Source organism: Nothoprocta perdicaria, unplaced genomic scaffold (genome assembly GCF_003342845.1).
Source record: "Nothoprocta perdicaria isolate Ctin4 unplaced genomic scaffold, notPer1 scaffold_14, whole genome shotgun sequence".
NCBI classification, from domain to species: domain Eukaryota; kingdom Metazoa; phylum Chordata; class Aves; order Tinamiformes; family Tinamidae; genus Nothoprocta; species Nothoprocta perdicaria.
The window spans coordinates 4427368-4454323 of record NW_020454538.1 but is presented as its reverse complement, the minus strand read 5'-3'; the positions used below and the strand labels follow the sequence as shown (position 1 = coordinate 4454323).

At 40.6% G+C, this 26956-nt stretch overlaps 1 protein-coding gene across 2 annotated transcripts in view; it reads right to left on the bottom strand.

Annotated features, from left to right (window-relative positions):
* The window catches only part of DOK7 (docking protein 7), a 59762-nt gene that overhangs the window by 5976 nt on the left and 26830 nt on the right, over nt 1–26956 (bottom strand). For both annotated transcript variants that reach the window (XM_026034137.1, XM_026034136.1), the window contains 3 exons: nt 9870–9912; nt 1386–1451; nt 315–386 (listed from right to left, as the gene is read on the bottom strand). In XM_026034137.1, coding sequence (XP_025889922.1) covers nt 315–386; nt 1386–1451; nt 9870–9912 — 181 coding nt within the window. The remainder of the gene's footprint in view (nt 1–314; nt 387–1385; nt 1452–9869; nt 9913–26956) is intronic.

Below are 26956 nucleotides of genomic sequence, written 5' to 3'. Positions count from 1 at the left end.
AGAAAAGAGTGATTTTGATATGGGAGCTTTCAGCTAAAAATAGTTATTCACAGCTAGGCCCAATGTAAGCACCATCCTCTGACATCTGCAATACAAACAAGGCAGAAAATAAAGCAACCAACACTGTAAGCAAAGCCTCAAGACGTGTGTTTGTGTGTGTGTGTGTGCGCATGTGCATGCAAAGCTGACAGGATCACAACCAACCCCATGAAAAAATGACTACTTAAAAGAGACACACAACGTTCGTGAAAAAAGAGAAAAGCAGAAGATATTAATGTCTTCCACCACACTTGGTTGCAAAGATCTTTACTCACCAGATTCCTCAGAGCTAGTAGGAGTTCCAGGTTCTGCAGAAAGTGTTGGCACCTCACAGCCACCTTTAGGACCTAAAAGACAGAAACACTGTCAATGGCTTTGGTCTTAATAAATTGCAAGACAAAAACAAAGCAGATGAGTTTTTGTTTGTCTTTTATCCTTCAAATTTAAATAATACTGAAAAATCAGGTAAGTGACAAACAGTGGCTAGCATTTACTTCTCTGGGGTGGTGATCTGAGCACTTTCTGATGAGTTTAACAGCAGGAAATAAGGCATAAAAGGGCATTTTTACAGGGATCCACACTGAGGGCCTTTGCAGTCAACTGCGTGCTTTGCTCTGGTGCGGATGTGGGAGCAAAGCAGCCTTGACTGAATGAATCAGGGAGAAGTGGGAGCATCTGGAAGATTCTTGTTAAAATTCCACCTCCAGCATGATGGATAACGTCGCTGTTTCTCCCGAGTGCTGCAGAAAGGGCTTAGACTGGCCCTTCCAAAGACAAATTTGCTTTGCAAGTGCAAATAGGCATCTTCACAAGAAACCGCAGTGACACTTCCAGAGCACTACACTGGAAAGAGATGCTCAGCTTCCCTCACGACCTCAAAGTGCACCTCGGTTCAGACAGGGCAAGCTAAAAAGCTATGCCCATAGCACCAACATCCTAGGATTTGTTTGGGGCTACAAATACAATTTTATCCAGTGATTTTCTTCCGTTATCATGAAATATCTTTAAATGTAAAGTTTTTTTTCCCCCGCATGTCATTGCTAGCACACAAAATTTCCATGATATTTCATGGCCTTAGGTGATTTTTTCTTTTCTGGTGGGTGCCCTTTGTTAAAGGGTTGGCAGTATTTTACTGCAGTGAATAAGATTACTGCCTATGCAACGACACTTATCTCATCTGTCACTGCCTCTTCTAAACTTATCCCATCTGTCAATGCCTTTCTAACAAAACCCTCTAACAAAAACACACATATGTCTTACAATCATACATTATTTTTACCATCTTAAATTTAAATTAAGCTAAACTTATGTGCACACACACATACCTCCTAATCACTTAGACCTACCAGCTTGCAGAGGGTGCCCTTTATGCACTTTCAGAGACCCAGAAGCTGCCATGACAGAAGAAGCACCTGTTTTCAAGGAGATATTCACATTAATTCTCAATTCCAATTGCTATTATTAGATATCTGCTGTGCCTCAGCATTCTTAGTAAATGTTTCTGAAACACCACAAAAATTCTGGTAAGAATTTTAAGTCTCTGTTTTTCATTCAAGGAATATTCCCTTTTATTTTTTTCCTTTTTCTTGCTCAGTTCTTTATTCTGAGATCATGCCATTATAGGGTAGTTTTGCTGATGTCTGTCTTTTGGAAGAGAAGATACTCTCTGTAAACGTTTGAGATACAACCTGTTTGTGTTGAATACTACCTTACTTGGAAGGAAGTCTTCTTGAACTGAGAAGTAAAACAGTATTGGAAAAAAATATGGAAAGTTAATGAAAGAACCACAGAATGGTTGAAGGTTGGAAGGGACCTCTAGAGATCATCCAGTCCAACCCCCTGCTCCAGCAGGGACACCCAGAGCAYGGGGCACAGGGYGGCATCCAGGCGGGTTTGGAAAACCTCCAGAGAAGGAGACTCCACAACCCCCCTGAGCAGCCTGTGCCAGGGCTCTGTCACCCTCAGAGCAGAGAAGTTCCTCCTCACATGGAGATGGAACTGCCTGTGTTTCAGTTTGTACCCATAAAGAACTGTGTCACAATTCCTGCAGCCCCCCAACCAGTAGCTGGCATGAATACCAAACCCGTGGCAGGGGTGAAGGGTAGGGGAAGGACCCAAGTCCTGCAGGTCTGAGTGCCGGTCATGGGCAGTCCTTGTGAAACGTCATTCCAAGTGATATGGCCAGGACACCTTTCCCGAGGGCATGGCAGGCAGGACAGGCAGTCGCCTTTCCCCAGCCCTATTTGGATCAGCATAAATCTGCCCTAACTACAGGATTAGATATGGAAGCTTGAGATAACAAGAGTTAGCAAACAATTCAGAGCATCCAGAAGCATCCAGAGCAGTGGACACGTCCTACTTCATTTCACCAGCAATCTGATAAGCAACATACCTACCTATTCAGAGAGCATTTTCCCTATCCAACCAGGAGTTTCTTGCATCTAAGCTTCTTGCTGGGAAAACCTTAGTCCTGATGACTGCCATATCCTTCCTAACCTGAATTATTTCTAGGAAGCTTCTTGTAAAAGGAACTTGCAAAGGTAGCTTTGCAGAACCCCGAACGGGAGGCTGTGCCACTAGTGACATGTGCTGCTTCAGGTTAGGATCATGTGCAGAATTAACACTTGTCTATACTGATGAAGCGTCCCCTCAACAGGTGGGACCCTTTTCTGCAACTTGTTTTTAAAATAGCATCCAAAACCAACACGGCTTATACTCTAACRTTGAAGAAATTCTATAAGGTACATAGGAGTCTTCAGCACTTAAGAAATCTACATCACCTAGGAATTTAAACAAAACAATTTCTTAATTTGTTGCTCATTTCTAGTATAAATAACTAAAATATTCAGATAATATAATTTCTAATTCTAGTAATTCATATGTTTAAAAATTATTCTTATACCGTCACAAAATAGATCTGATATCACTTAGTGAGAAATGCAGATTAAGAGTATTAAATATGTATTTCAGAAGCACATGAATGAACCAAAATCTTAGTTCTGCAGTACTTGTATAATCAGAAAGTATATCCAGGGCATTCCAGGCTATAACAATCATTTTAAAGCACACATAACTCAGGAGCTGATTTGGTATGTTAACAAGATCAGATTATAGGAACTTTACATATCCTGGTGAGAGYTTAACCAGTAAAAATACATTGAAATTTTGTATTTAAGGAGACTGCTGATGTAAGTAAATGCAAAAAAACACAGGGCAAATAAAGCATGCAAACTCTCCATTAGGGAAATTAATTATATTTTCATTTTATCTGCTTTTCCTCTTTCTCTTCTCAGAGCATCCTGTCCCTGCATTATTGAGAGTACCAGGACATGCTTTGTGAAGATGACAGCTGAAGGTTAATTTCAGCCACATCACAAAACTAGGTGTTCTTCCCCTATTCCCCCAAAATAAAACAAAAAAAAAAAAGTGAAATTCAATAGAAAACATTCTGCAAGGAAGGTGGATTATTAAACAATATTTTTCAGGATCTGTGAAAAGTATACGAGAGAGGAAAGGAGAGTGAAAACCATAAAATGTTCAAATCCATTTATGGTCAAGCTGAAGTTTTTGCATTTGGAGCTGGTTCAACGGAACCATATTAATGCTTCAGGATATGACCTGTTGCATTTTTCTCATCTTCAATATGGGTGGCTAACAAAAAATTTACATAGCTAAGTCTCTCGTGGAATTTTCATTAAGCTTTGAACTGCCTTGTATAAACACACGTCAACAGAGAACAGGCCAGATGTTTTCCTCCTCCTTCTTTATAGTTACTGCATATATTGGCTTGATTTTCATGTATAAATCCTCCAATAACACTTGCAGCAACAGAAAGAGCCAATTATCAAGACAAATTTCCAAATGTACAAAGCATCCAGCAAATTCAGGGAAGACAGACACTCCCTTTCATCACTGTTGTTGTCTTCCAAAATCCTAAGAATTACTTTTTTCCACTTTCCAGGAATACCTTGTTCTGGGTAGCTGACTCTTTCAAGTCATCGTCACAGATAAGTAGTTCAGCTGGAAAGTTATTTGCATTCTACTTTCCTCAACGTGTGAGAGGAAGGAGATATTCAAAACGTGACAAAGTTAAAGTAGGCTGTCTCCTCCCAGAATATTTTTATATTCCTACCTATGATTAGAATTCAGACATCTGCTGAAGATAGAACAAAAGCAACTGCTATTTGATTTTTTTTTTCTCTTTTCTTCACATCACTCCTCTATGCCCACTCTTCAAAATCAGAGGCAATCTACAGCACATGTGCCCCAAGAAAAATAAGGGGGAGAAGCAACACACATGAAAAGCTGCAATACATTTTCTAAATAGAGCCTGGTCAGTGGCATTGCCAAGTCCTGTCCTTCTCTGAGGACAGATACCTTGCTTAGAAGAGCATCCCAAGCTTAAAGCTATTGCTGTACAGGAGAAAGACTGCAAGCACACTCTTTTTTTCTTTTTTTCTCTCCATGTAAATGGGATCAAAGACTTCCTGGTGCTATACAACCATACAACTGACATCTAAAGTTTGCCCAATTTTGTTATTCTTGTATTTTCAAAGTTATTTCACACATTTTATGATATACTAACAGCATTATCATTAGACATGAGCTATGCATAAAATACATTTATATGCTCTACAAATTTCACTTTCATAAATGCTTTCCATCTGACAGGGAAATTCAGAAGAAGCGGTACCACTTCCAGCCAGAAATGCACTCGAGCACACCAGCTGCTGAAATATTGCTTCCAAAGACCTAACCTCTTTAAGGTTAGCTTTAATTCATCTTCCCATGCTGTAGGGCAGCTACAACCCAACCTTCCATCCTTAAAAATGCAAAGTTGTTAAGCTAAAATCATTAGCAGTTTTGGGGCCAGGGAACTCATTGAGTGTTTTTTTTGTTCTCATTGTTGCTTTTTAAAACTACTCTTTTAGAGTTGCACTAGATTCTTTTTTTCCCAAAGTCCTAATGCCCCCAAGTGAGGACATGTGCTATGCAGGCTGCAAATAAAGTTCACAATGAAGGCTCCTTAACAGAAGCAGGAAAAAAAGAAAAAAGAAAAAAAAAAATCACCCCAAAATGCACTATTTTGGCAGGTAAGGTTTCTCATCTCTGTTATCTAGAAGTTTAGGATCTAGAAGTTTAGGAAATCCCCAGATTTTGGTGTCAGGGAAGGCGTATCAGGAACCATGACATGGATCTCCATGGCATGGACTCACTTTCTGCCTCCCACAAAAGAGACAACAGAAACCTGCTGCATCTACAGAGCCAGGAGGAGGAAGCAACAGCATTTGAATGATTCACTGGTGGCTGGTTTCACAGGGTAGATTTTTTCCTTAACTAGGCTCTTAGCAATTCAGATATGCACTAAGGCCAAGGTTTAGCTTATAAATGCAGTACATGTTTTCATCAGCTTACCTACCTTTCCTGAGCTCCTATTTTATTTCTCCTACAGGAATTATTTTAAGTGCACATATAAAATAAAACACAGTCAAGAAAGAACATGTCATATTACGGCAGGGTTTTATTAATCAATTTCCATTATATTAATACTGTTCTATTAAAACATCCAKCTCTATAATGACATCATTATTATGGGCTCTGTTCAGCACACAGTCCTTTGCAGTGAAACTTGAGTGAAACTGCCACAGGGTACCTTGTCTTTCTTCCACTGATAACTTATAAAAACTGATGACCTATTAAAAATATGTGAATTGTAAGTTACTTTCAAGGTAAATAACAACAGCCAACACAGTAGCAGCCAGATTCCRCTTTCTCATTGATCTAAATTAATTCCTTTAAGTTTCCTAATTCCCTAAGCTCAGAAGAAGCTCATTCGGCACATCAGGCCGAACAGGTTTGCAAAATACATTAATGAAAAAGAAAAAGGGGAAGGGGAAGAACTTGCAAGACATCCAAGTTTCATTTTCAGTAACCACTGCCACTGCTACACACTTACGTTTATTCTTTTCTTCATTTCTCCCTTCCTTAGCTCTCCATCTATGTAAGAACAATTTAATGGAGCTAGTGTGTTCATAAACAGCATCTTGACATTTTAGTTGAATTCCAGTCCACAGTACAGTTTTATGTTTGTTCCTTAATACAGCCTCTCTGAGCGTTTCCAGTTAGCATCATCTGTAGCTCTTGTATTCCGTATTACAAGCAAATGAATTTACAACATGGGGAAAAAAAGGAAGTGCACAGACAGAAAATGAAACTTGTCAATATTCAAGTATGCTGCTTTCAAGGAGAGAAGATGGGTTTTGGTTTGGGTTGGGTTTTTTTGCTTATTTTCCAAATCAGCTATTGATTTTTGCTTTGCCAGAGTCTGCAGCACTGAAGTACAGGGAGGTCATGAATGGAGATGAGAGTCAAATTCAGACCTCGCATTACAGTTGTTGAAGCTAGGTGACGAAATTCCAGACTGGGTCTGGCTTCTGGGAATGCCGGGGCACTCAGACTCCCCATACTTAATGGGAAGGGACAGGTGCCTCCAACTTCAAAAAAAATAAAGGTCCACAGAGAGCCTGCATGAAATGCCTTCTCAGGGGATTGTAAAGGGAGCCTAAGCACTTCTGCAAATCCACTCTAAYTCTGAATTCAGTTTCTTTAAATAGGAATCTAGAGCTATGCAGGAGTCTTGGGTTTCTGCCTGCTGGGTTCACTTGGAAGGGTTGTCACCTAAGGACTGAGAGAGCCGCCTTCCCCTCCACCTCCAGCCGACAGCCTGGTGGTTAAAACATCATCAGTGAAACAGGAGATACAGGYCTAAGAGCTCCTCAACCGGGGAGGTCCAAATATTTTGGAGGAGAATGTGGAAGTATTGGATGCAAGTGGACTTCCTGCCTAAGCTGCTGCCATGAGGTGGAAAGAAGCACTARATTTAAGTCATGCCCCTAAATCATAGCAAGAAAGATTAAAGTTTTATATTCGGAAATACAGGCTAAATGTAAGAAGAGCGAAGCACTTTGGATGGTTCAGTATATCCTAATCTTGGGCTGAGGTGTGAACTAAACAGCCCCCTGAGCCCTGCTTTTTCTACAGCTTGTTCTACAGATTCACAGCAAGGAGCTGATCAAGGTGACCACCAGCTCCTGATCTCACCTTGCTGTGAAGGGCTGGCTTCTGGTTCCAGCCCTCAGCACTGAACACGCACCTCATTCATGACCCCTTCACTCAAAACCCATAAGCTGCTGCTGAAACCCATTCGCACACACATACCTCTGAACGAGCTACACTACTTGCATCTACTGCCTCAGGCTGCAAAGTTTCTTAAGCATTCATGGCAAGCTATGTATAGGCCCCATAAGAACAACTTAGTCCAAAAGTTAGTCCAAGTTAGTCCACTAGATCTAGATGCCTCCTGAATACAGCAGTCTCAAATAACAGGCAGCCTGAACCACCTTCTTGAACCCAAGAGCCTATCACACTTTTTTAAGGTCCATAATGACTACAAATACAACTTAAGAGCAGGTATATTTACATCACATAACTCCAGAGCATCCCTTACCTTGATCTCAAATTTATATATATATATATTTATTTATTTATTTTATATATATATAGTAACAATCAGAATACTTGTCCTGCAAATGCAACCAATCTAATTCACTCTTTTTCTAAWCAATCATTTCAAAGTTATTTACAACAAAAGTAACAAAATAATTTAAACATAACAATATTATTTGCTCTAATTTGGGTCTTTTCACCCCCTATAGAAAAAAAAAATCAAAAATATCATTTAAACAATTGCTTTCTATTGCCACTTTTATGACATATTTTCRACTTGGCGTTAGGCTTGAGGCAAATTTCTCTGAAGCTGCTCGTTCTTCTCTGTGCTCAGCATATGTAAGCAAAGCTAGGAGGAGAATATCATCACTTACAGTCACCACCAATAAAGGGAGAAACATTTAAACAATTGATTCTAATTCTGTAGCTTCATTTGGTGATCCAAAACTGAGGAATTCAAGAGCAAAAATATCATACAGAATATGTGGGCACCTGTAGCATGAAAAAGATGGGTCTGGATTGGTATTTTGTATCTGAATGAATAAATCAATAAAATATTCTTTATGGTTAAAATAAATGCATATATGACTAAGTGGACTGGTCCCCTCACAAGCAAGGTAACTTCGTTGAGTTACTGTACAATCGGGCAGATCAGTACTGTTACCTCAAACAACATATAAAAAAGCATAGTAGACAAATGAAGAAAAGATCTAATGATGTTCTTTAAGTCCAGTAAAGCTTGTTTGAATTACTGTTTGGTACCAATGGACTTTCATCATGTGGCTTGGATTAGTGATGGTGAAATCCAGAAATCCAAATATGACAGCCTTATACTCAAAGCATTGCAACACCAAGTTTAATTCAATTAAACTTGAAATGCCACAAATACAAGAGTCAACACTTTAAAATACCTGCAGATAACAAATATGAGAGATTATTGAATCAGAGAAAATATGCTGATTGCTTTTTGTACTCTTGGAAAATAGTATATTTAAGAATATAGTTCTACAAGTCCATAATAAGACAATTGAAGATGAGACAGAGATGGCACAGGAAAGGCTAACTTAAGCATCACTGTCTCTAAAGACCACRCTTGCCTAAATCATTTTACATTTGTTCCAAAATATATTTAGTTTTCTTAAGCAATACTTTCCCATTGTACAGCATAGGAGGTGGAAAATCCACCCAAATTTCTCTAGTACTTTATCTTTGTTTTCTGGGGATTCAAAAATCTGTCCTCTATTTCTGCATTTCCAATGTGCCTAAGGGCAATTTTTATCACGATGGCTAACTCCTCCATCATCTTGAATACTCCAAGATTAAGTTTTTGGCAGATATTATTTGTATCCACAATTAATTTATCCTTGAAATTAATGCAAAGACAATGTCATATTCATCACATAGCTATAGCAGATATAGGCCCATGCTCCCCTCTGTTTACACACACTTTCATCATGCAAAGGCCTCTGYTTAACTCTGCTTGATTAAAGGACTAGAAACCTGAGTACTGGAAGGAAGGATAAAATTAGAAGTAATGATCCAATTTGTGCAATCTAGAGTAATTCCACCAACTGGAATGGAATAACTAGAAACAAGATCTGCTAAATGCTTCTGGACTTCTTCCCTGCTAACATAAAGGAACAGAATTACTCATGACCTTCTACAAAAAGTCCTCCTTATCCTAGGTATCTAACTTGATTCACTCATATCCACTGACTTACGGAAGAAGCAAGGGAGCAGCTAAGGAACATATAGATGCTTGAGATACTAAACGACATTTTTGCATCAATTTCTCCAAGAAATAAGATGGATGCAGTCCACAAACCYTAACATTCTCAAAGAGCTATGAAAAGCTGTCTTTGAGGTGAAGTGATGATACAACAGGTACCAGACCAACTTGGCTAAACAGAGAACTGCAGATGGCCAAGATATTTTACCAATATTTACTGTAGAGACTTACAATGCAAAAACAAGCAGTGTGTTACCTACACCCAAGGCATCTCTGCAGGCCAGATACTCAAACACCTATGGTTGGATCCTTATGTGATACAACCTGAAGAACACTTTTCTTGATCTTTGAATACATCAGCAGAAAAGGCACTGAAGCTTTGCAGTAAAATTAGCAACTTTGAGCCTCTTTAGACTAGAAAAGGACTGCAAACATACCAACCCTTACATTCAAAGATAACGCAGCTGCAGCAAAAGCAACTAAAGTGAATACTTCTCAACAGAGTCTTTAGCCCTACTCTCATCAACCCATTTCTCTCATGACAAGTTTTTAAAGCGTTCTTGTTTAGCAAAGCAAATAACTAAAGAGCTCCTACCTGGTAGAGCTGGTAAGACTCCAGACTGTAAAACTGCTGTTCCCTAAAGAAAACAGAAAATCATAGAATGAAAAATCTCTTTACAAGGCACAGAAACTTTACAAAGCAAAGAAAAAATAGCAGATAAACCACTTCACCAAAAGGCTTAGCGTTCTAAAAAAAAAAAAAACAGAACAAGAGCAAAGCAGCACCTGAAGCTGTGCAGAACGTGCATATTTGTATTGTAAATCCTTAGTTTACCTTAGCACATGCTACCTAACTTTGCAACAACTGTAGCAAGCACAACAAAGCTCAGCACTATTTAGTTAGTCCCAATTTAAACTGCAAAAGGTAACAAAATTCAGAGGCAGATGACACCGAGATGGGCAAGAGGATTAATGCAATCTGATATAAACAGTAGGTACTGTGAGTAGCTAGGAGCTTGCTGACCCCCCCACAACTCAGCTCTATCAACCATCACACCATATCCTAGAGCTCAGACTGAGTTTAGACTCCTGACAAATCCCAGCTGTGACTGCAGAGTCTTTCTGGACAAGTTCTGCACCATCTCATCTACCCTGGGTTGCTCACGTCATGGTGGCTTGGTGGGACACATCAGAGCAGCTGGGTTGGGAGCTTCAGTGCTAACCCACATTTGCCAAAGCGTGGGTGCACGCCAGGTTTCTCCCTGAGTAAAYTGTCTACGTTTAATCTGAACGATATTCTGACAAGCAGCATATTTAATTTCCAGCCAGAATCAAGGCTGTTCTGCACTACAACATCTCAGTGGCTATGGAGTCGGTCTGCTTCAACGCTACTGAGTACCAGTCTCCCAAGGCACCTCTTCTTTCTGTGATCCAGGCAAGGAAAGAATCATCCATCCCTTGCAATTAATAAAAGCATCTTCTGGGCTTTGAAGTGGAAAAGCACTATATATCTGTTAGAGCTGAACACACAGCAGTAATACTTCGTTTTATATTAATAGCTGAGATAAATTCTCCTATTCCAGATGTAAGACTTGCTGGTAATCTCAGATACTGTTCTGCTTGCTCCATTTTCTTGTGAAATGATAGCTTTTAAGAAACACTCAGGACTCTAGATGCACTACTCATCTTCCACTCTATATAGACACTGTAAGAATGACCCTCAAACTTTTTCAGTGAAAGCCAAATATATTTACTTAATACTCATGCAGAAATTCAAGCCATACAGATTCCTGTCTAAGACTTTCAAAGGGCAAACATACCAAGATGCAAAGTTTATCATATAACACACAGTTTAGCTCAGAACAAGGCGGCACTGAACAATGAGATGGATGGAAAAAGAAAACATACAGGAAGAATCCGAAGCAAATCTAATTTCTGAAACACCCAGTCATCGTGCTTTGTTTTGTGTTGTTTTCCTGGGAAATAATTTGTCAAACCACTTTCAAGAGCCTTGGCTTATTGATGCAAGAATCAGAGCTTGTTTTCTTCACAGTATACTAATAACTTTCAACTCTCATTTGTTTACTACTTCCAAATCTTTTTTGTTCTCTGATCTGTCTTCCACTTTTCAGAAGATAAAAATGTGAATGCAAGAAAAACAAAGACAGAATTAGCAACTAGGTAAAACCTCAGTTAAGTGAAAGACCCACTAGCTTTGATGGAACTTGTAATGAACTAAAAAAAGATAAGAAAAGTATAAACTGATTGTTTCAGACAATAAAATATATGCTATAAGAGCTTAAATCTTAGGTTTTAAAAAAGAATAGTATTGAAATGTGCAACACAAAATAACCTTTAACATGGAAAAGAACAGCAGGGACAAGAYATTCTTGCTTGATCCTACTGCAGATCTGCCATCTACAGCCTCAGTACGGGGTGTCCCTTTATTAATTTGAACTGGAATGGATGGCATTTATTTGTGTAGCTCCTATGTGCCACCAAAGAAGTTGCTGTTTCCAAAGGGAAACATGCAGGGGTATCTGCAGAGGGCTTTGGAGTCCACTGCAAGGAATATGCCATTTATTTAGGAAAWTTTTTTCCATTACGACAGATTTTAAGACATTTTTTGGCATCTATTGTTTATAGCAGAGTTATTCCCCACCCTCTTCCCAGCAAGATTTTATTACGGGATTGCTAATGCATAATATAAAAATAAAATCCTAGATTTTCCACGTGTCTTCAGATATAAAGTGGATCACACTGTCCTGAAAGCTGTGCCTGTTAGTTTAGTTAATAGACTGAAAAACAGCCGACTGCAGGGCTGCTGCTACAGTGCCCATTCAAGTCTTGCCAGTGATATCTAATGATAGATCATACATCTTACATCTATTGGGAAACTTTTCTGCTTTAAAAATATTTTTAATAACTGTATTTAATAACTGTATTTTATTCAGTTCACAAGGTCAGTCAATATTTATTTCAGGAGAAAAATAAAGCCCTGTATCTTCCTCTCTGTTCTTTTGCCTCTGGATTCATTAGTCTGCACAGCCCTTCTGGCACTCACAGCACGACCTCCATGCATCAAACTAGACAACAACCCTCTTTTTTTTTTTCTTCCTCCCATAAATGCATTACATTATGCTTCAGAGTWACCTAAATTATAGCACAAACATGAAGAGTAATAGAGGACAGAAAGCAGACGACCCGAAAGCTCTCTGAGTTTAGAATGGCATTTTGATCATTTGTTTATTCATAACCTCCAAGAACAGGGTCCTCTTTCATCGTTGCACACCTTACAAACAACAGCAATGCAAAAAAAAAAAAAAAAAGAAAAACAAAAACAAAAAACCAACAAAAAAACCTTTCTTTTCTTTTAAGTCAAAGTTATTACTTGCAAAATAGCATTGACCTACTTACTAAATAGCTCAGTTCACCATGATGTAAATTTAAATTAGAGCTACTTGCTTTACTTGCAAATTAAGGTTTGCTATTTTTCCCTCCTTAGGATTGCACAAGCACAGCACTTCTGCAAGAAAGAGCAAGATTAAACAGCCATCAATACTGAACARTATTTCAGTGGCAGAAACTTCTGGGGAGTGGGGGAGACCTGCTGCTTAATGTGAGTTAAAATCAATCAAAGAGGCGTTTCGACCTCTGAATGTGACAGCAGAGCTTAAACCATCATTATCCTTCTATACTGAGCATCRTATTTGATATGGAAATAACTGAGAACTAAAGAGATGACATTTGTTAGCATATGTACAGTTTGTTCCAAAATGGAGTCTTAGCTGCTGACTGGAACTCCTAGTCACTCTTATAAAATAAATAGTTTTTCATGGGAAATAAGAAAAAAAAAAAGAAAAAAATGGCTAAGGAAATTGTTAAAGGCTAGATTGATAATATCAAAAATATATATTTGCAAAGTCATTATGGAAAAATTAGATTAGATATGCAAAAGAAAGCTGAAAAGAGGTAAACAGAAGTTAGATGTGTGAAATTAGATGAAATTAGACTAGGGTACATGCTGATAAAATATTAGGGAAATTACAGTGAATGGATGGAAGATATCAAATAACTAGCAGAATGAGATGTGATTAGATTAAAAAAAAACAGGGATAATAAAACAAGTCTTTTGTTATCAGATGATTTTTTCAGACTACAAAATTGTCTTCMCCGCCATTCCAAGATACAAAATCCCATTTCACTTCCTACTAAAATAACTCAACTGAAGTAACTCAGTAGAAAGAATAGGATCAGAGATTCACAAGCTACTTTGCTACTTTTTTTTTTTTTTAACTTCACATAACTAAGACAAAATATATTTTTGTCTGTAGGAGAACCTTTTAAATTATTATGGCATAACATAGAAATACATGGTTTTCAGATGCAAAGTATAATATTAATCTCAAAGTACCATCCAATCAGGCCAAAGAAGAAAATGAGTAATTAAATGTCACCAGGTAATATGCCTTCATTTGGCCTGGTATGACATTTGGACAACAATTAGCAACATATATCCAATTCCAACACATCTATTCATAAAATAATTCAGGTGAATTCCTAAATTGCTCTTTAATTCCTGCATTACCCCTAAAATCCTTTCTGCTGTAGGTTCTTTTATCTGTGACTCAAGAGCTGAGTGCTGAAATATGTGATGTATGGATTTACTTCAAACAATCTCACCAGTAAGCAGATATGCAGCACTTGGACATCACACATCATGAACTGCATGTCCAGGGCTATTTTAGCTCTGGTAGTGATCTCGTTGCTGTCAGATGACATTCATTTTTGATGTTCTGCTTCCACATAGCCTGGGTAGGCTTCAATGATATATGTTAGGAGAATCCACCCAGTTTGAGAGGCCAGATCATTACTCACAGATTAGCTCTAAGCAGCTAAACAGAACCTAAGCACTGGCCTCTATTCCTGTGCCTGCAAATAAACTATATGGTACATAAATAATTTCTACAACAAAATAATTTTTGGTCCTGTGAATATTGGTAGTGATTGGTAGTGATTTGTCTTTTTTTTCCTTAAAAAAAATATTTGTTATTTAAATTACATGAAACATATATGATTTAAGAGATTTGTTTCCAGTCTGAAAAATTACCAGTCCCATATACAGCCATATAGACATGACTGATGTGCATGTATAAACATATACATACACACACTCCCCTACCCTTCTCTATATACTGAGATGATCTTCATGAGCTGCATACTCAATTGTGAGTGATGTGTACGTATAAACATACACACACACACACACTCCCCTACCTTTCTCTATATACTGAGATGACCTTCATGGGCTATGTTATGTTCAATCCTGCTCTCCTAGTGGGAGCTTTAGTCTTTGGGCAGCAGATGCAGCCCCAAAGTGCAGCTCTTCCTGCCTAAGCTCTGCAACAAAGAAATCTGTTCCACATTATTTCATCCTGGTGGAAGGATTTTTGTCATATTCATACCAGAAATGAGAGAGGTATCACAACCATTTTTTAAGCCCACTTCTGGAGGGTAAAAAGAAGCCAAGAACTTGCAAGTCAGATGGACTGAGCAGAGAAAAAAAAATTCCAAAATATGCCAAAAAAGGAATATTTGCTCTGCCTGCAATCCCTCCCAATACTGTCTCTAAGGGTAGAAACTGAGAGCTATTCTAAATAAAACATGCATTTTTCAAGGGAGCAAAACATTTTGCTTATTTTGAAAACGTGGCCAAATGCAAAGAGGAAACTACACTTCCAAGAAAAAGCAGGTCAGCTGTGGACTGTTACACTGAGCTGGGCTCCACCACAGCTGGCAAGAGGAACGAGATGCCATTTGCCTGATAACTGTCAGCGTTTCAGACACACCTCATCACACACAGCTTATGTCATTCCCTGTGGGTATCTTTGGAAAGAAAGTTTTCTTTTGGCTTGTCCAAGTTTGATAGCTTTTTATAGCTCCATTACTCTGAAGTGGGTTATAGCCTAGAAGCACGGATTTTAGGCACCAGTTGGTGTATTTTGTGCCTACAAGGGGTCCTTATAGTCCTCATAGCCCTACAGCGAGGACACTTGCAGTAAATCAAGTCCAGACTCAGCTATAGCCCACCAGGAAAAGGAACCACAGAAGAAATATTCATGACATACATTGAATTCAAAATGTCAGGATGTTACTGGAAGTAACAGGCTCTCAGGAGATGCTCTGGAAGAGTTTCTGCAATCCCAACACCCACCAAACGTAACTCAAGCAAGATGGGAAATTTAAAAGCACTAAACCCAAACTGTGAGGGTTGTCTCAAGGAAGCAGCAACCAACAAGACGGACGTGTGCGTCTGTCAGCAGCATCTCGAGCTGCGAGCAACTTCACAAAGGAGCAGGGGGCACAATTGGAAGTCCTACACAAAGAGGCAGAGTTAACATAACCATAATGGAAACGTCTAAGCTTATTTTTCCCTTCTTGTGAAAGTAAGTCCTCAACACGTGCAAAATTCAGATAATTCACAAGGGGGGAAAAAAAAAGTCCCTCATGAAAGTGCCAGTTAAGGTATTTTTTGTCCAGAGGATCAAGACTATGACTTATTCATGGGGCAAGCCGCCAGTGAAGCTTAAAGCTGAAAGGGCCGGGCTGCCACAGAGGAAAACGTTCCCAGGAAAGGTCAGCAAACAGAGACACCCAGAGCAACCTTTAAAGGTCACCCGCCCTGGGGTGCTGGTTCACCAAACCGAGCAGCTACTCAGGTTTTGAACAGAACCACAAAAATTTACAAAATTGTAAAGTCTGGACCCATGCAAAACCCCTGCGGATGAAGGAGAACCTGCTGCCCTGGGCCTTCAGGTGCAGGGCTCCGTTTGAGCCAGGAGCTGCTGCTGACCGAGGTCCATCCGCAGCGGCGTCTCCCGCGCTCTGCCAAGCCCCGCGCTCGCAGAGGAGCTGCTCATTTCAGTGGCGGTGGCAGCTAGCTGTAAAGCGGGCCTCCGAAAACTGGTAGGATAACGACAGCTCAACTAACGTACAGGCTGTAGACCCTGCTTAAATCGCTTAAAGGTATGCAAAGTGTAGTTGTCAGAGAGGGCAACTAGGGCATGGCATTTGCTGGCTTCAGAGCACACCGTTCTGGGCAAACACATCTCTGAAATGACACTAGATAGATAATAAAATGCATCAACATTGGCCCTGATTGCCTCATCTTTTACTAAATCTCTCATGATGATCATTTCRTCATTTGAAACAAAGACGTCCTTACACAACTGCCATTAAAATACCATAAAATCCACTCAGCTCAGAAATAACTTTTTTTTTTTTCTTTTCCCTCCAGCTACAAGATTCTTCTTCTGAGAAATTCAGTCTAAAATCCAAGGCATGCTGTAGGTCCAGCATATCACAGATTCCTGGGGCACATTAAAAAGGGCAAATTCCTCCAAGTAATAAAAAATTAGATATATTGACTTCCCTCCAGCCCTTGAGAAGAGCAGTGGTGACCGAGTAGATCAGCTCAGGAATTTTAATGCAAAGAAACAATTTTTCTGCTAGTATTATTATTTCAGCATAGTAGAGCCGACAGATTTTTTTTAGTTCATGATAGTATAGGCAACTACTAATCTGTTTGATTCGTATTTTCTTTTTATTGCACGGGACAAGGCTTTAGGGATGCTTTCACAACACATTACCTTCCCTTTCCTCCTCTTCCAAGCTCTTTCTTGTTCAGCTACACTCCTGTTAYTTAAGGCACTTCTCCAGAGGTGCCTGCACTAAATCCAACGGTGAGGTTTAAGTGAGAGCTCAGGTCCAGGTGTCCTGCCTGGGACAGGCTCAGCAGGGAGCTCAGCAGGGCGCCCACAGCAGCTTTAGCCATGCAAAAAGACAGGGCTGTGTTTCRCCTATAGAAGGGATCAGGCTTTCCGAGTAAACTTATTTATGACGGATTAAAATAAAAAAAAAATCAACATTAGCTATGAGAACACAAGTATACAGCCTATTACAAAAAGATGGCAAAATGACAAGAATCTTTGCATACAGGCTTAACATCAAAAGAAGCCATTTGAAATTGAATTGAATACTGGTAACCTAAGGACACGTCTTTTATATTTACTCCCATAAATATATACTTTTTTTTTTTTTTTTTTTAAGCAGACTGCTATTTATTTCAAGATCTATCAAGTGCAACGGAAAGTCACGAACACAAAGTCAAACTGGCTTCACTTATTATTCCATATTCCAATATGCCACATATATTCCAATCTATATTCCATATTTTCCAATTTCCAACAGGGGGTAGCATTACACTACTACAAAAACATGAGAAATGCAAAATCCGCTCAGTTTCCCCGTGTTTGCTGGGCTGAATTTTTTCCTGCAATACATCTGTTAAATCCCACTCCTCCTGTGCCTTGGGAAACCCACTGCTGCAGAGACCTCAGATAAAGCTACCGCACCACTGAAAACACGTGGCACTTAAATTAGCATGAATAAGTGTAAATTTTTCACTACTGTGCTCATAGCAAGTGCTGGGTGTATTTTGATACTGGTGCACCTCAGTTCAGCAGAAATATCTTCAAAATTAGGAGAGCTTGATGATGGATAAGTGTTGCTCTACACTTTTAGGATAGCACATCCCAGTAGAAATGGAGTTCAAGGAACATTAGCATGATTTAAAATTTTAAAATGCAATAAAAGTGTACTTATTTATTAATAAAATAATTATTAAACATTTATACTATTATTTAAAAGAGTTCTCTTTAGCAGTAAGCTTGAAGAGTCTGAAAACAAATGGAAAGGAYGATCGTAGGATACACGTGCCTGCTCACAACGGGATCCTGCTACTCCTGCCTTCTGGATTGGCACAGGAGCTGTTTATGGCAAATTTACACCAGAAGAGACATATTAGAAAAAAAGGTTCAACAATTCATTAGTTTCTTACCATTGAATCATTTATCCACTGTTGAGGAAAGGGGAAGAGCCTCAACCAATATGCATGAGAGACATTCCTGGAATTTTTCAATATAAAATAGCTTTTGTGCCTCTGTTCTCAGAAGCATCTTACCACAGYTATTCTCGTCACAAAGTTTCGAGTTAACAGAAAACTCATCCCACTATACAAAATTGCAATACTTTTTTTCCTTTCATGCAAGTTTTCTGCTTGCAAACAAGACTTTAGTGCAAAGACATCTGTTCCTGGAGAGAAGAGAAATCGTCACAAACACAAGACTCAAGAATTTRGTCTCTGTAGCCATGCTGCTGTGGTTATCAGTAGGTGCAGAACAGCTCAAACACAGAATTATTTCAAAAGTTGACAAAGGAGAAGCTCAGACTTGAGCAAGCAAAATAAGACCCGTACCTACAGACAGGAACAAGGCAACCCGTGATTTGAGCATTTATGTTAAAGTATTTAACAATAAAGCTTTGCACCTGGGGCCTGCTCTGGGGGCGGCTGCTGCTTCTGTTTCCCCCACAGGGTTGTTCCAAAGCAGCCACTTGTGCTTCCCTGCACAAGCACTAAAAATACACCCGGGCTGGGCTGTAGTTCGTGGAGCTTGGCCAGTTTACATTAGCCTGGTATCTGATTCCTTCCTTCCAGCCATTCCATGTAAGGACAAGAAGAAAAAAAAGATTTGGACGACTTGTGCATCCTACTCTGCAGACAGAATTACAGTGAGTKAAATTATGAAATGATGAAATGAATACAAAAGAAAATACAAATGAAAAGCCTGCACTGCAACCTCACATTTACAGTTGAGGTTAGTCAGCTTCTCCAAAGCACAACTAACAAGATGAGCAGCGATCATCAAAAGGGAATGGACAGAACTAAAGGGACAAACAAAGAAGAGAAGCTTGAAAGCTTGAAATAATAAAAATTCAATTCAATTCCTTTACCCCCAACCCATCACTAAAGTCATGGTTTGTCAAAGGCCATGAAGCTATAATTAAGCTGCACTTCTTCAAAGGATATAGACACCTAACTGTGCATGGGAGCTGTTCACAGGCTTTTTCCTACATAGGACACCTTGGTTATAAGTTATTAGATATCACTGCTCCGTAGCTTTCCAAAGCTTTCTGTAGCAGCTATTTCCATAGCGCACATGCTCCCTGTGACTTTGAGTCTCAAGGAGTTTAATTGGCCAAATTCATCTGGAAAAGTTTTCCTAGAGCTACCAAGGACTTGGGGATACTGTTACTAACCCTGATATAGCCCACTTAACATTTCCCTGTCCTTGTAATAAACCAGAGCTGGAAAAGGTTTGTATTTCCTTAATATGTTCCAGGCTCAGATTTCTTGTACGTTCAAAATTGCTTCCAATCAGCATTGAATTAGCAGCGGATTCCACAGAATCCAGGCTCCCGCGAGGGCTGGGAGGAGGGAATGCAGCCAGCGTTCGGATCCCACCGATTCCCAGCTGTTGAAACAGTCATTTGGCTTGAGTGACAGCTGGCTGCTGCTCTGCTGCAAATACCCAACATCCTGATGTCTTTTTAAGCAAAAACTCCATTCTAAAGACCCTTTTCCATCTGTCCTTTGGAGCTGGGTGGCAGTGCACAGTGCCCCACAAAAAAGCTTCCTCAGGAATTCTTTTCTTTGGATGAAAGCAGCMGCCTTCATCCATGGGGATGGGAACATGGAAAGGAAACATGGWAACGTGTAAAAGACAATGGAAAAGAACACCTACAGAGAGAGCAAGAGAGGGGCTTTATTGAATGAATGACACTCATTCATCCATCCCATCCTGGCTGTCCTTTACCACATCGATCACATCAGTAACAGTCACCTGCTTTGGCCTTAAAATACTCTCTCTGTCCACCACTACCTTAAAAAACAGAACAAATAAAAATGTTTTGTTGCAGATTGATGCATCACACACCCCTGGAGCTGAAGCAGAGGGGACAGAGGAGCCACAGTAGCTGCACRTTATATTTTTTTCCCACATTTTAGTGCCACACCAATGAATTAAATTAATGGCTGAAGCAAAACTAGAATTGTTCCAGTGATCAAGTAATGGTCAAAATGTACTTACACTAAGGAGGGTGGCCAAAGCACAGGCAAGTCCTTTCCTCCCCATCCTTATACAGGAGCGGAACAAAAGTGGTTGTGTATATCTGGTAAAAATGAGCTTGGCAGCATTTTTTTGCACTAGAGATTCAATCAGCTGCTCCATTAACTTCAAGGTTTCCTTGTGTCACCTTGAATTTGGCCCAGTGTTCCTACACCTAGAGCTAGGACAGCCCTGCAGCTGGGAATCTCAGCACTGAGCATCTACTTAGTTAAGGTGGGAGCAAGGAACTAGCTGAAACTCTTCACGGCAAGAGCCTCGCACAAACTGAGCTACTCCAGAGGTTCCTGCTCTTGAACATCCTTCTGTGGAGCAAGGCTTGCAGTTTTGCCTAAGGGCTGTTCAGGCTTTTGATCTTAAGGGAAAAAGATATGAAAAAATCATCACTAGATCAAAAGAATTAATAAAACCAGATTTGACCCAATATATCCCTCCACGATGCTTTGAGGGCAGAATACGCGAGTTTGGGGATCCTGAAAACGCAAATTTTTCCAGRAAAGAGAACTTCTTTGATAGGGCTGCAGACAGCTTTTCTGGTTTTATTTTCTTTTTACTTCTCTTCCCCACGCGACCTGCTGCTGTAATAACTTTGCATGAATATCTGCCATACACAGGCATGCTCTTGGTATCTTGGGCCTTTCTAAATGCCAAGCAATTGCTCAACCCTCAGGTTAATCCCATAGCTGGATTTTCAATAGCCACATCCTYACCTGAGCACCTTCTGTATCCATGGAGTTAAAGGTTCCTTCATTAGCAGCTTCCTTCCAGCAGTTCTGCAGTTCTTGAAAGACTCCATTCTTCAAGCTCAAGTGCAGACAAAACGTATTTTTGCAAATAATGCATTCAGTGCTATTGCTCTGTGCCCTTTCGTTTTATAGAGAATAGCTTCAAGCTAGTTGTTGAAGTACTCCGCATCATTAAAAAATATAAAAATAAATGAAAAAAGAAAAAAAATAGAGCAGCTCTTTCATCCAGACAGGGTGATTTTCTTTTTTTAATAATAATAATAATAACAGAATGGTTGAGGTTGGACAGAACCTCTAAAGATCATCCAGTCCAACCCCCTGCTCCAGCAGAGACACCCAGAGCACGGGGCACAGGGCGGCATCCACGTGGGTTTAGAAAACCTCCAGAGAAGGAGACTCCACARCCTCCCTGGGCAGCCTGTTCCACTGCTCTGTCACCCTCACAGCCAAGAAGTTCCTCCTCCCATGGGGATGGAACTGCCTGTGTTTCAACTTGTACCCATTGCCTCTTGTCCCGTCACTGGCCACAACTGAGAAATAATGTTATTAAAGTTCCTTTTCTGTCCAAAGTTCACATGAAAGGTAAACACCTTTCCAGCTCTCACTGCAACCTGGAAAACATCACATTTAGCCATTTATTTAACACTTAGAATTCTCCACATGCAAAGTGCTAAAGAAACACCATGGAATCGATCCTGACGATAGCCCTGAGACATTATCCACGTTTTACAGAAAGGAACACAGGGGTGCATTGCTCAAAGCCACAGCAGCAAAGCTGTACTAAGACTAATTCAGTCTCATCTCAAACGTCCTACTTGTGTAAGTCTTAAAAAAGAAAGAAAACAACAACAACAAAAAGAAATCCAGCAACTTTAAAACAGTCCATCTCAAATACTGCTTGACAAGCAATTATTTTCCTCCCTGCTCCTCCCCATATATATAGGCCAGAGTGTTTTTGCCTACATTTTCTAACTGTTCTCCTAGTGGAAAGTATTGTTCTGAAAATGCAACTCTTCACAGCCCATCCTTTATGTTGGTTTCTGTGTGTGTGTGTTGGTTTTAGCTTTTTGTGGAGCATGTCCCAATTTTGCCTTGGCTCCACTTGCTGCCACATGTCCCATCTGCCAACCCCTGCCAAATGCAGTAACACTTGCATGTGATCAGGCCAATACTGGAAAGCCCTGTTTGCTGCTCATAGACCAAGCTGCACAAGTCTGCGCAGGGTTGTACCTTACATCAGAAACACTTGGAATTTGCCCATTCCAAAACCCTCACACAACAGATACYTTAACGATCCAGTGTGATTACAAGCCCCCCTGGGATATTATCAGCCCAACCAACAGGAYTTTCACAGATACCTTGGAGTTTTGGGTTTTCCAGGCACCTTGACTCTAATGTCCATCTTTTACCTTCGCAGAATTAAAGCAGAGTTGGTAAAATTGTTCTTGCACATTCCATCCATCTTATTCATAGGCTTCCAGTTTTAAGTGGCTCTGTAAAAATTGGCTGTTGGGAATTGTCCTCTCCCTATATTTGTCCTATTTGCACCCATCTCACCTATTCACAGCAAGCTGTGCCACTGCTCCTGACAAATATTCCTGCCCAGGTCACTGCAATCCCACAGGCACTCCCTAAATCCTTCTGAGCGATGCAGTTATTTTGGCATCAGTGAATGTTAATCAAAGCAGAACATTTTCTTTATTCCTTGGTCTTAAGCCTTCTTTATTATCTTAAAATATAATATTGATAAGCACTATAATCATCTGGCAAAAAGGGAAGTCCAGAAAGTGAGGGGGTTTTTTTGGTTTGTTTGTTTTTTTTAAAAAAAAAACCTAACTTTGCTTTTAGTGCTGCAGAAGGAGACAAATCAGGTAGAAATTAAACCAAGAGCATTTWTTCTGGGGCTGGTACTAGAATTATTAGCATCCCTCTGAGCTCACTGGCTTCATTGTCATCTGCCCTTTCCTATTCCCTTTTTACATTTTTACTCTCTGCAGAGGAAGTGTATATTCTTCCTAGAAAAAGGTTCCAAAATAAGATATTTAATACGATTTTGTAGTTGTTCTTTTCCAAAACTAGATGGATTTCAATTTAAGAGAGAAAAAAAAAAGTTGTTGCCATTTTCCTGGAAATCTAATGACTCTTTACCACCAAATAAAAACCCAAACCCCCAAGCCCTATGTTTCAAAGGAAGTTTTTCCCAGCTTTTGCTATCAAAAGGAGTCCCTCTCTTCACATCAGCTATTGCTACCAGTGGAGGAAGAGGCAGCCATCAGCTGTGGTAATAATAAAAGCTATTATCCAGCTTGATTGAATTTGAGGGCGGAAGATTTTCCCATTTGTTGGTGCTGAGGGGTATAAAAGGTCAGTTCTGGGGTTTATCAACATCTTCACTGTCTCTGACAGAAAAAAAACAATCCAGCAACCGTAACTATTTAGAAGAAAAGCATGAACTCTGCCGAGCTGCACCAGCTACGTTGCAGGCACGTGTGAAAGGGGCCCTTCTCTTGCTAGTATCATTATTATTGCACTTAGCAGATGTGCTTGGGACGGGCACTTCCTTCCCCTGCAGACTGGCGGCCATCCGCCCTGCTTAGCCTGCAGTCCCTCCCAGCGCATGTTGCATGAGCACTGTTACTCTCGTCACAAATGCTATGGGGATTCTCTAGTGACAGACAGTATCTTCATTTTACGCTGTTTTCAGATTTGTSTTTTTATTGGGTGAAATGAGGGGCAGCCCCCCACAGCACCGGGCACTGTGTGTGCCTGTATTTCACTGGGAAGCTGATGTCTTATCCAGTTAGCAAGCACCAGGGGAAGAGCCAAGTCACAGTCATCAGGCCTAACGTTAAACAGCAAAGTAAATAGCAACTGATCATCTTGCTTATTCCGGCCTTTTTCCAAGAAGCATTATAATATTGTAGAAAATAACGACAAGAAACCAAATGAAAAAAAAATATATATCATCCCTCCCCCACCTCAAGCACCATTTAAAACAGCGTACGAGTAGGCCTTAAAGCACTTTAGTAAGGGGATGGAAGTAACTCTGGGGAAGACTTGGTATCCTGGTGAAGAAAAAACAACAAATATAATAAAAAAAWAAACATAAAAAATACAAATGAAAATAAAAATGCCCTGAGCCTGACCTCGTTTATGCCCCTTTTCCCTCTGCATAAGGTCTMACCACCTCAGTCCTCTGAACCCCACACTTTTCTAGCCCTCTGACAGGTTTCTCATAACCCTGGTTACATCAGCCTAGGCGAGACACCCAAAGAGGCCACACACAAGTGGTTCTTTGGAGTCCCAGCCCTCCTCTGCATCCCATGCTCCTCTCCCGGCTCTTCCTGGTGTGCAGTGCACAACCCAGACACTCCCAGCAGCATCTGTACCCCACAAGAGCCGCTGCACCCCCGGAGGCTGCGCTGGATTAACCCAGCAGGGACACGGGGCTGGACATGGAATATACCGGGCGCAGCGCCCGCTCGGGGCTCACAGCACACACAGGGACATCCTCCTCGCTCCGCTACTTTACCTCTTAATGCAAAATAAAGCGGTTTCCACAGAACAGACTGAGAAAAGTGTCCTATCGGTTAACTGGTGCAACTCCCCATCCGGTCTGGAATGCACTTCTCCCTAGGCAGCTACCAGGTCTCCCAGCATGTTCAGATGACCAGCAAAAATGGATGGCTAAACGTCAACCCTCATCTGATGACAGCAGACACATAGAGCAGAGCCATACAGTAGATCGGTGCTTTCTTTTCTCCTCCTCTGTCATGGCAAGTTTACTATCAAAACCGTAATCAAGCTATGTTCCTGTGCACATCARAACTCCCACCAACACAAACATGAGTTTATGGCAAGCCAGAAACCCAAAATTCCTCCCAATAGGCACAATTTGTGTTGTCAATGCTGCTGTGAGCACCCCATGGAGAATCACAGAATCACAGAAGGGTTGAGGTTGGAAGGGACCTCTAAAGATCTGGTCCAACCCATCCTGCTCAAGCAGGGACACTTGGAGCACGTGGCACGAGAAGAGGAAGAAATGGCTGTAACCACTGCACATTCATCCAAAACACAAGGAGGGGAGGGCCAGGGGAGAGAAAGCAAAATGAAAAAACCAAYGGTACTTGGCAGATGGAAAGGGACAAAAGCAGTTGGAAAAGAATTTTATTTTCAGGCTTCTAAGAAAATTTACAAACAATGGTGGAGTTCAAAAAAAGGAGACACCCTGTAGAAAAGGTTGACAATGTTTCTCAAGCTGTAGCATCAAACAAACTTACAGAGCAATATTATRTACAGTGAAATGTTGATTTTTAAACTATTATCAGCTAGGCATTTGAAAACTGAAAAATAGCGCCTACTAGTAAATCTCTACAGCTTACTTGAAAATCTCACAGCAATCCAACCTTCTGAGCTTAAAATGTCCCTATCCTAAACAAAGGACTCGCCTCTGCACTTATCTATAGCCCCAAAATCAMCTAAGCAAAACTTGAGGGCAAAGGCCGAGGGGGCAGCAAAGGGCATCCCTGCACATCACAGTGACGTACACGCRTCGACCCGCACGCGATTCCTAAGGTCCAATACCAAAAATGACACAAAAGCAACAGAAGCAGCAGTAGGTGGTTTTAATCACGCTACTGCCCTGCTTGCTCCAGAGTGAAGCACAAATCCCTTGCGCCGTGTCCTGTCTGAACCCTGGCACTTGCCCAGGGGACCTTCTCCCTGCACTGTGTTGCAGAGCCCATCCCACCCTTCCCCACGCGCAGCGCTCCATCCCGCAGCCCATCCCAGCGCTTCCCATCTGAGCTCCGACACCCTCATCGCACCTGGATTTTCCAAAGAGCAGACAGCAGAGAGATACCTAGGTGCTTAATTACCGCTCCTGACTTTGYTTTACCCAGGTCACACACTCATTATAAATAGTATTTCTTTAAATAAATAAAAACACAATTTTAAGCAAAATTTAATCAATGGCATAACTTGAAAACACACAGATACTCCAAACAGCAGCACAAAGCCTTCTGAGTAGTAATCTGAATAAATGTGAAAAGTAATTGTAGCCCTGATCTGCTTCAAACTGGTTTTCAAACATATTTTTTCAGAGAATGAGGAATAATAATTATTTTTCACTTATAGCATACAGACTTGTGCATTCATTGTATCCATTACAAGAAAAAAAGACAATCTTCATTAAATGCTTCTAAAATAATTAATTTAGACCATTCAGGAACACGTATCAAAAGGTTATTTTTCTTTCAAAAATAGAAGTAAATACATGAATCAGTCAGTAAGACTTCTTTTCAGAATACTTTCAAGTAGGTAGGAAAAAAAGGAAGCAAACAACATATCACGTGCTGAAACAAAGCCTGCTGCACCACTGTCGGTCTGCCACCAAGAAAACTCTGATCATTCCTGAGATTCTTGCCCACTGGTATTACTCGGGCACCCAGAATCACTCCAAAACCTGATGGCACTTATGAAAATGAGACTTGGGACGTTGGTGGAACAAACAGATAGCTAAGGTGGTGGAATTGAGCCCTACTGGTGTGGAAGATGCAGGATACTCGTTTCAAGTGTCTGTCTGCCACTCCATGGCTTCAATAAATTGCTGAAAGTCTGTCTAAGCTGACGGGTCGGATCAGCCACGAACACTCAGACCACGCGAGCTGTCCCCATCACAACTAATTCTGTCCCTGCTGCTCACAACACATTGGTCTGGGAGCTTCCTGGGCTCAGGTTAGAGCTGTTCTAGGAGCCAGTCCTGTCCCTCCTTGCCTGCTGAAGGCTTAACCACAGGCCAGAGACATCGGGCACAACCAGGAGGCTGCATCACAGGCCCTCAGGTCCACCAGAGCTTTCCAAAAGCAGCAGGGTTGAGGAGAGCCTGTGATGGTTGGCAAGGATGGCCTCGA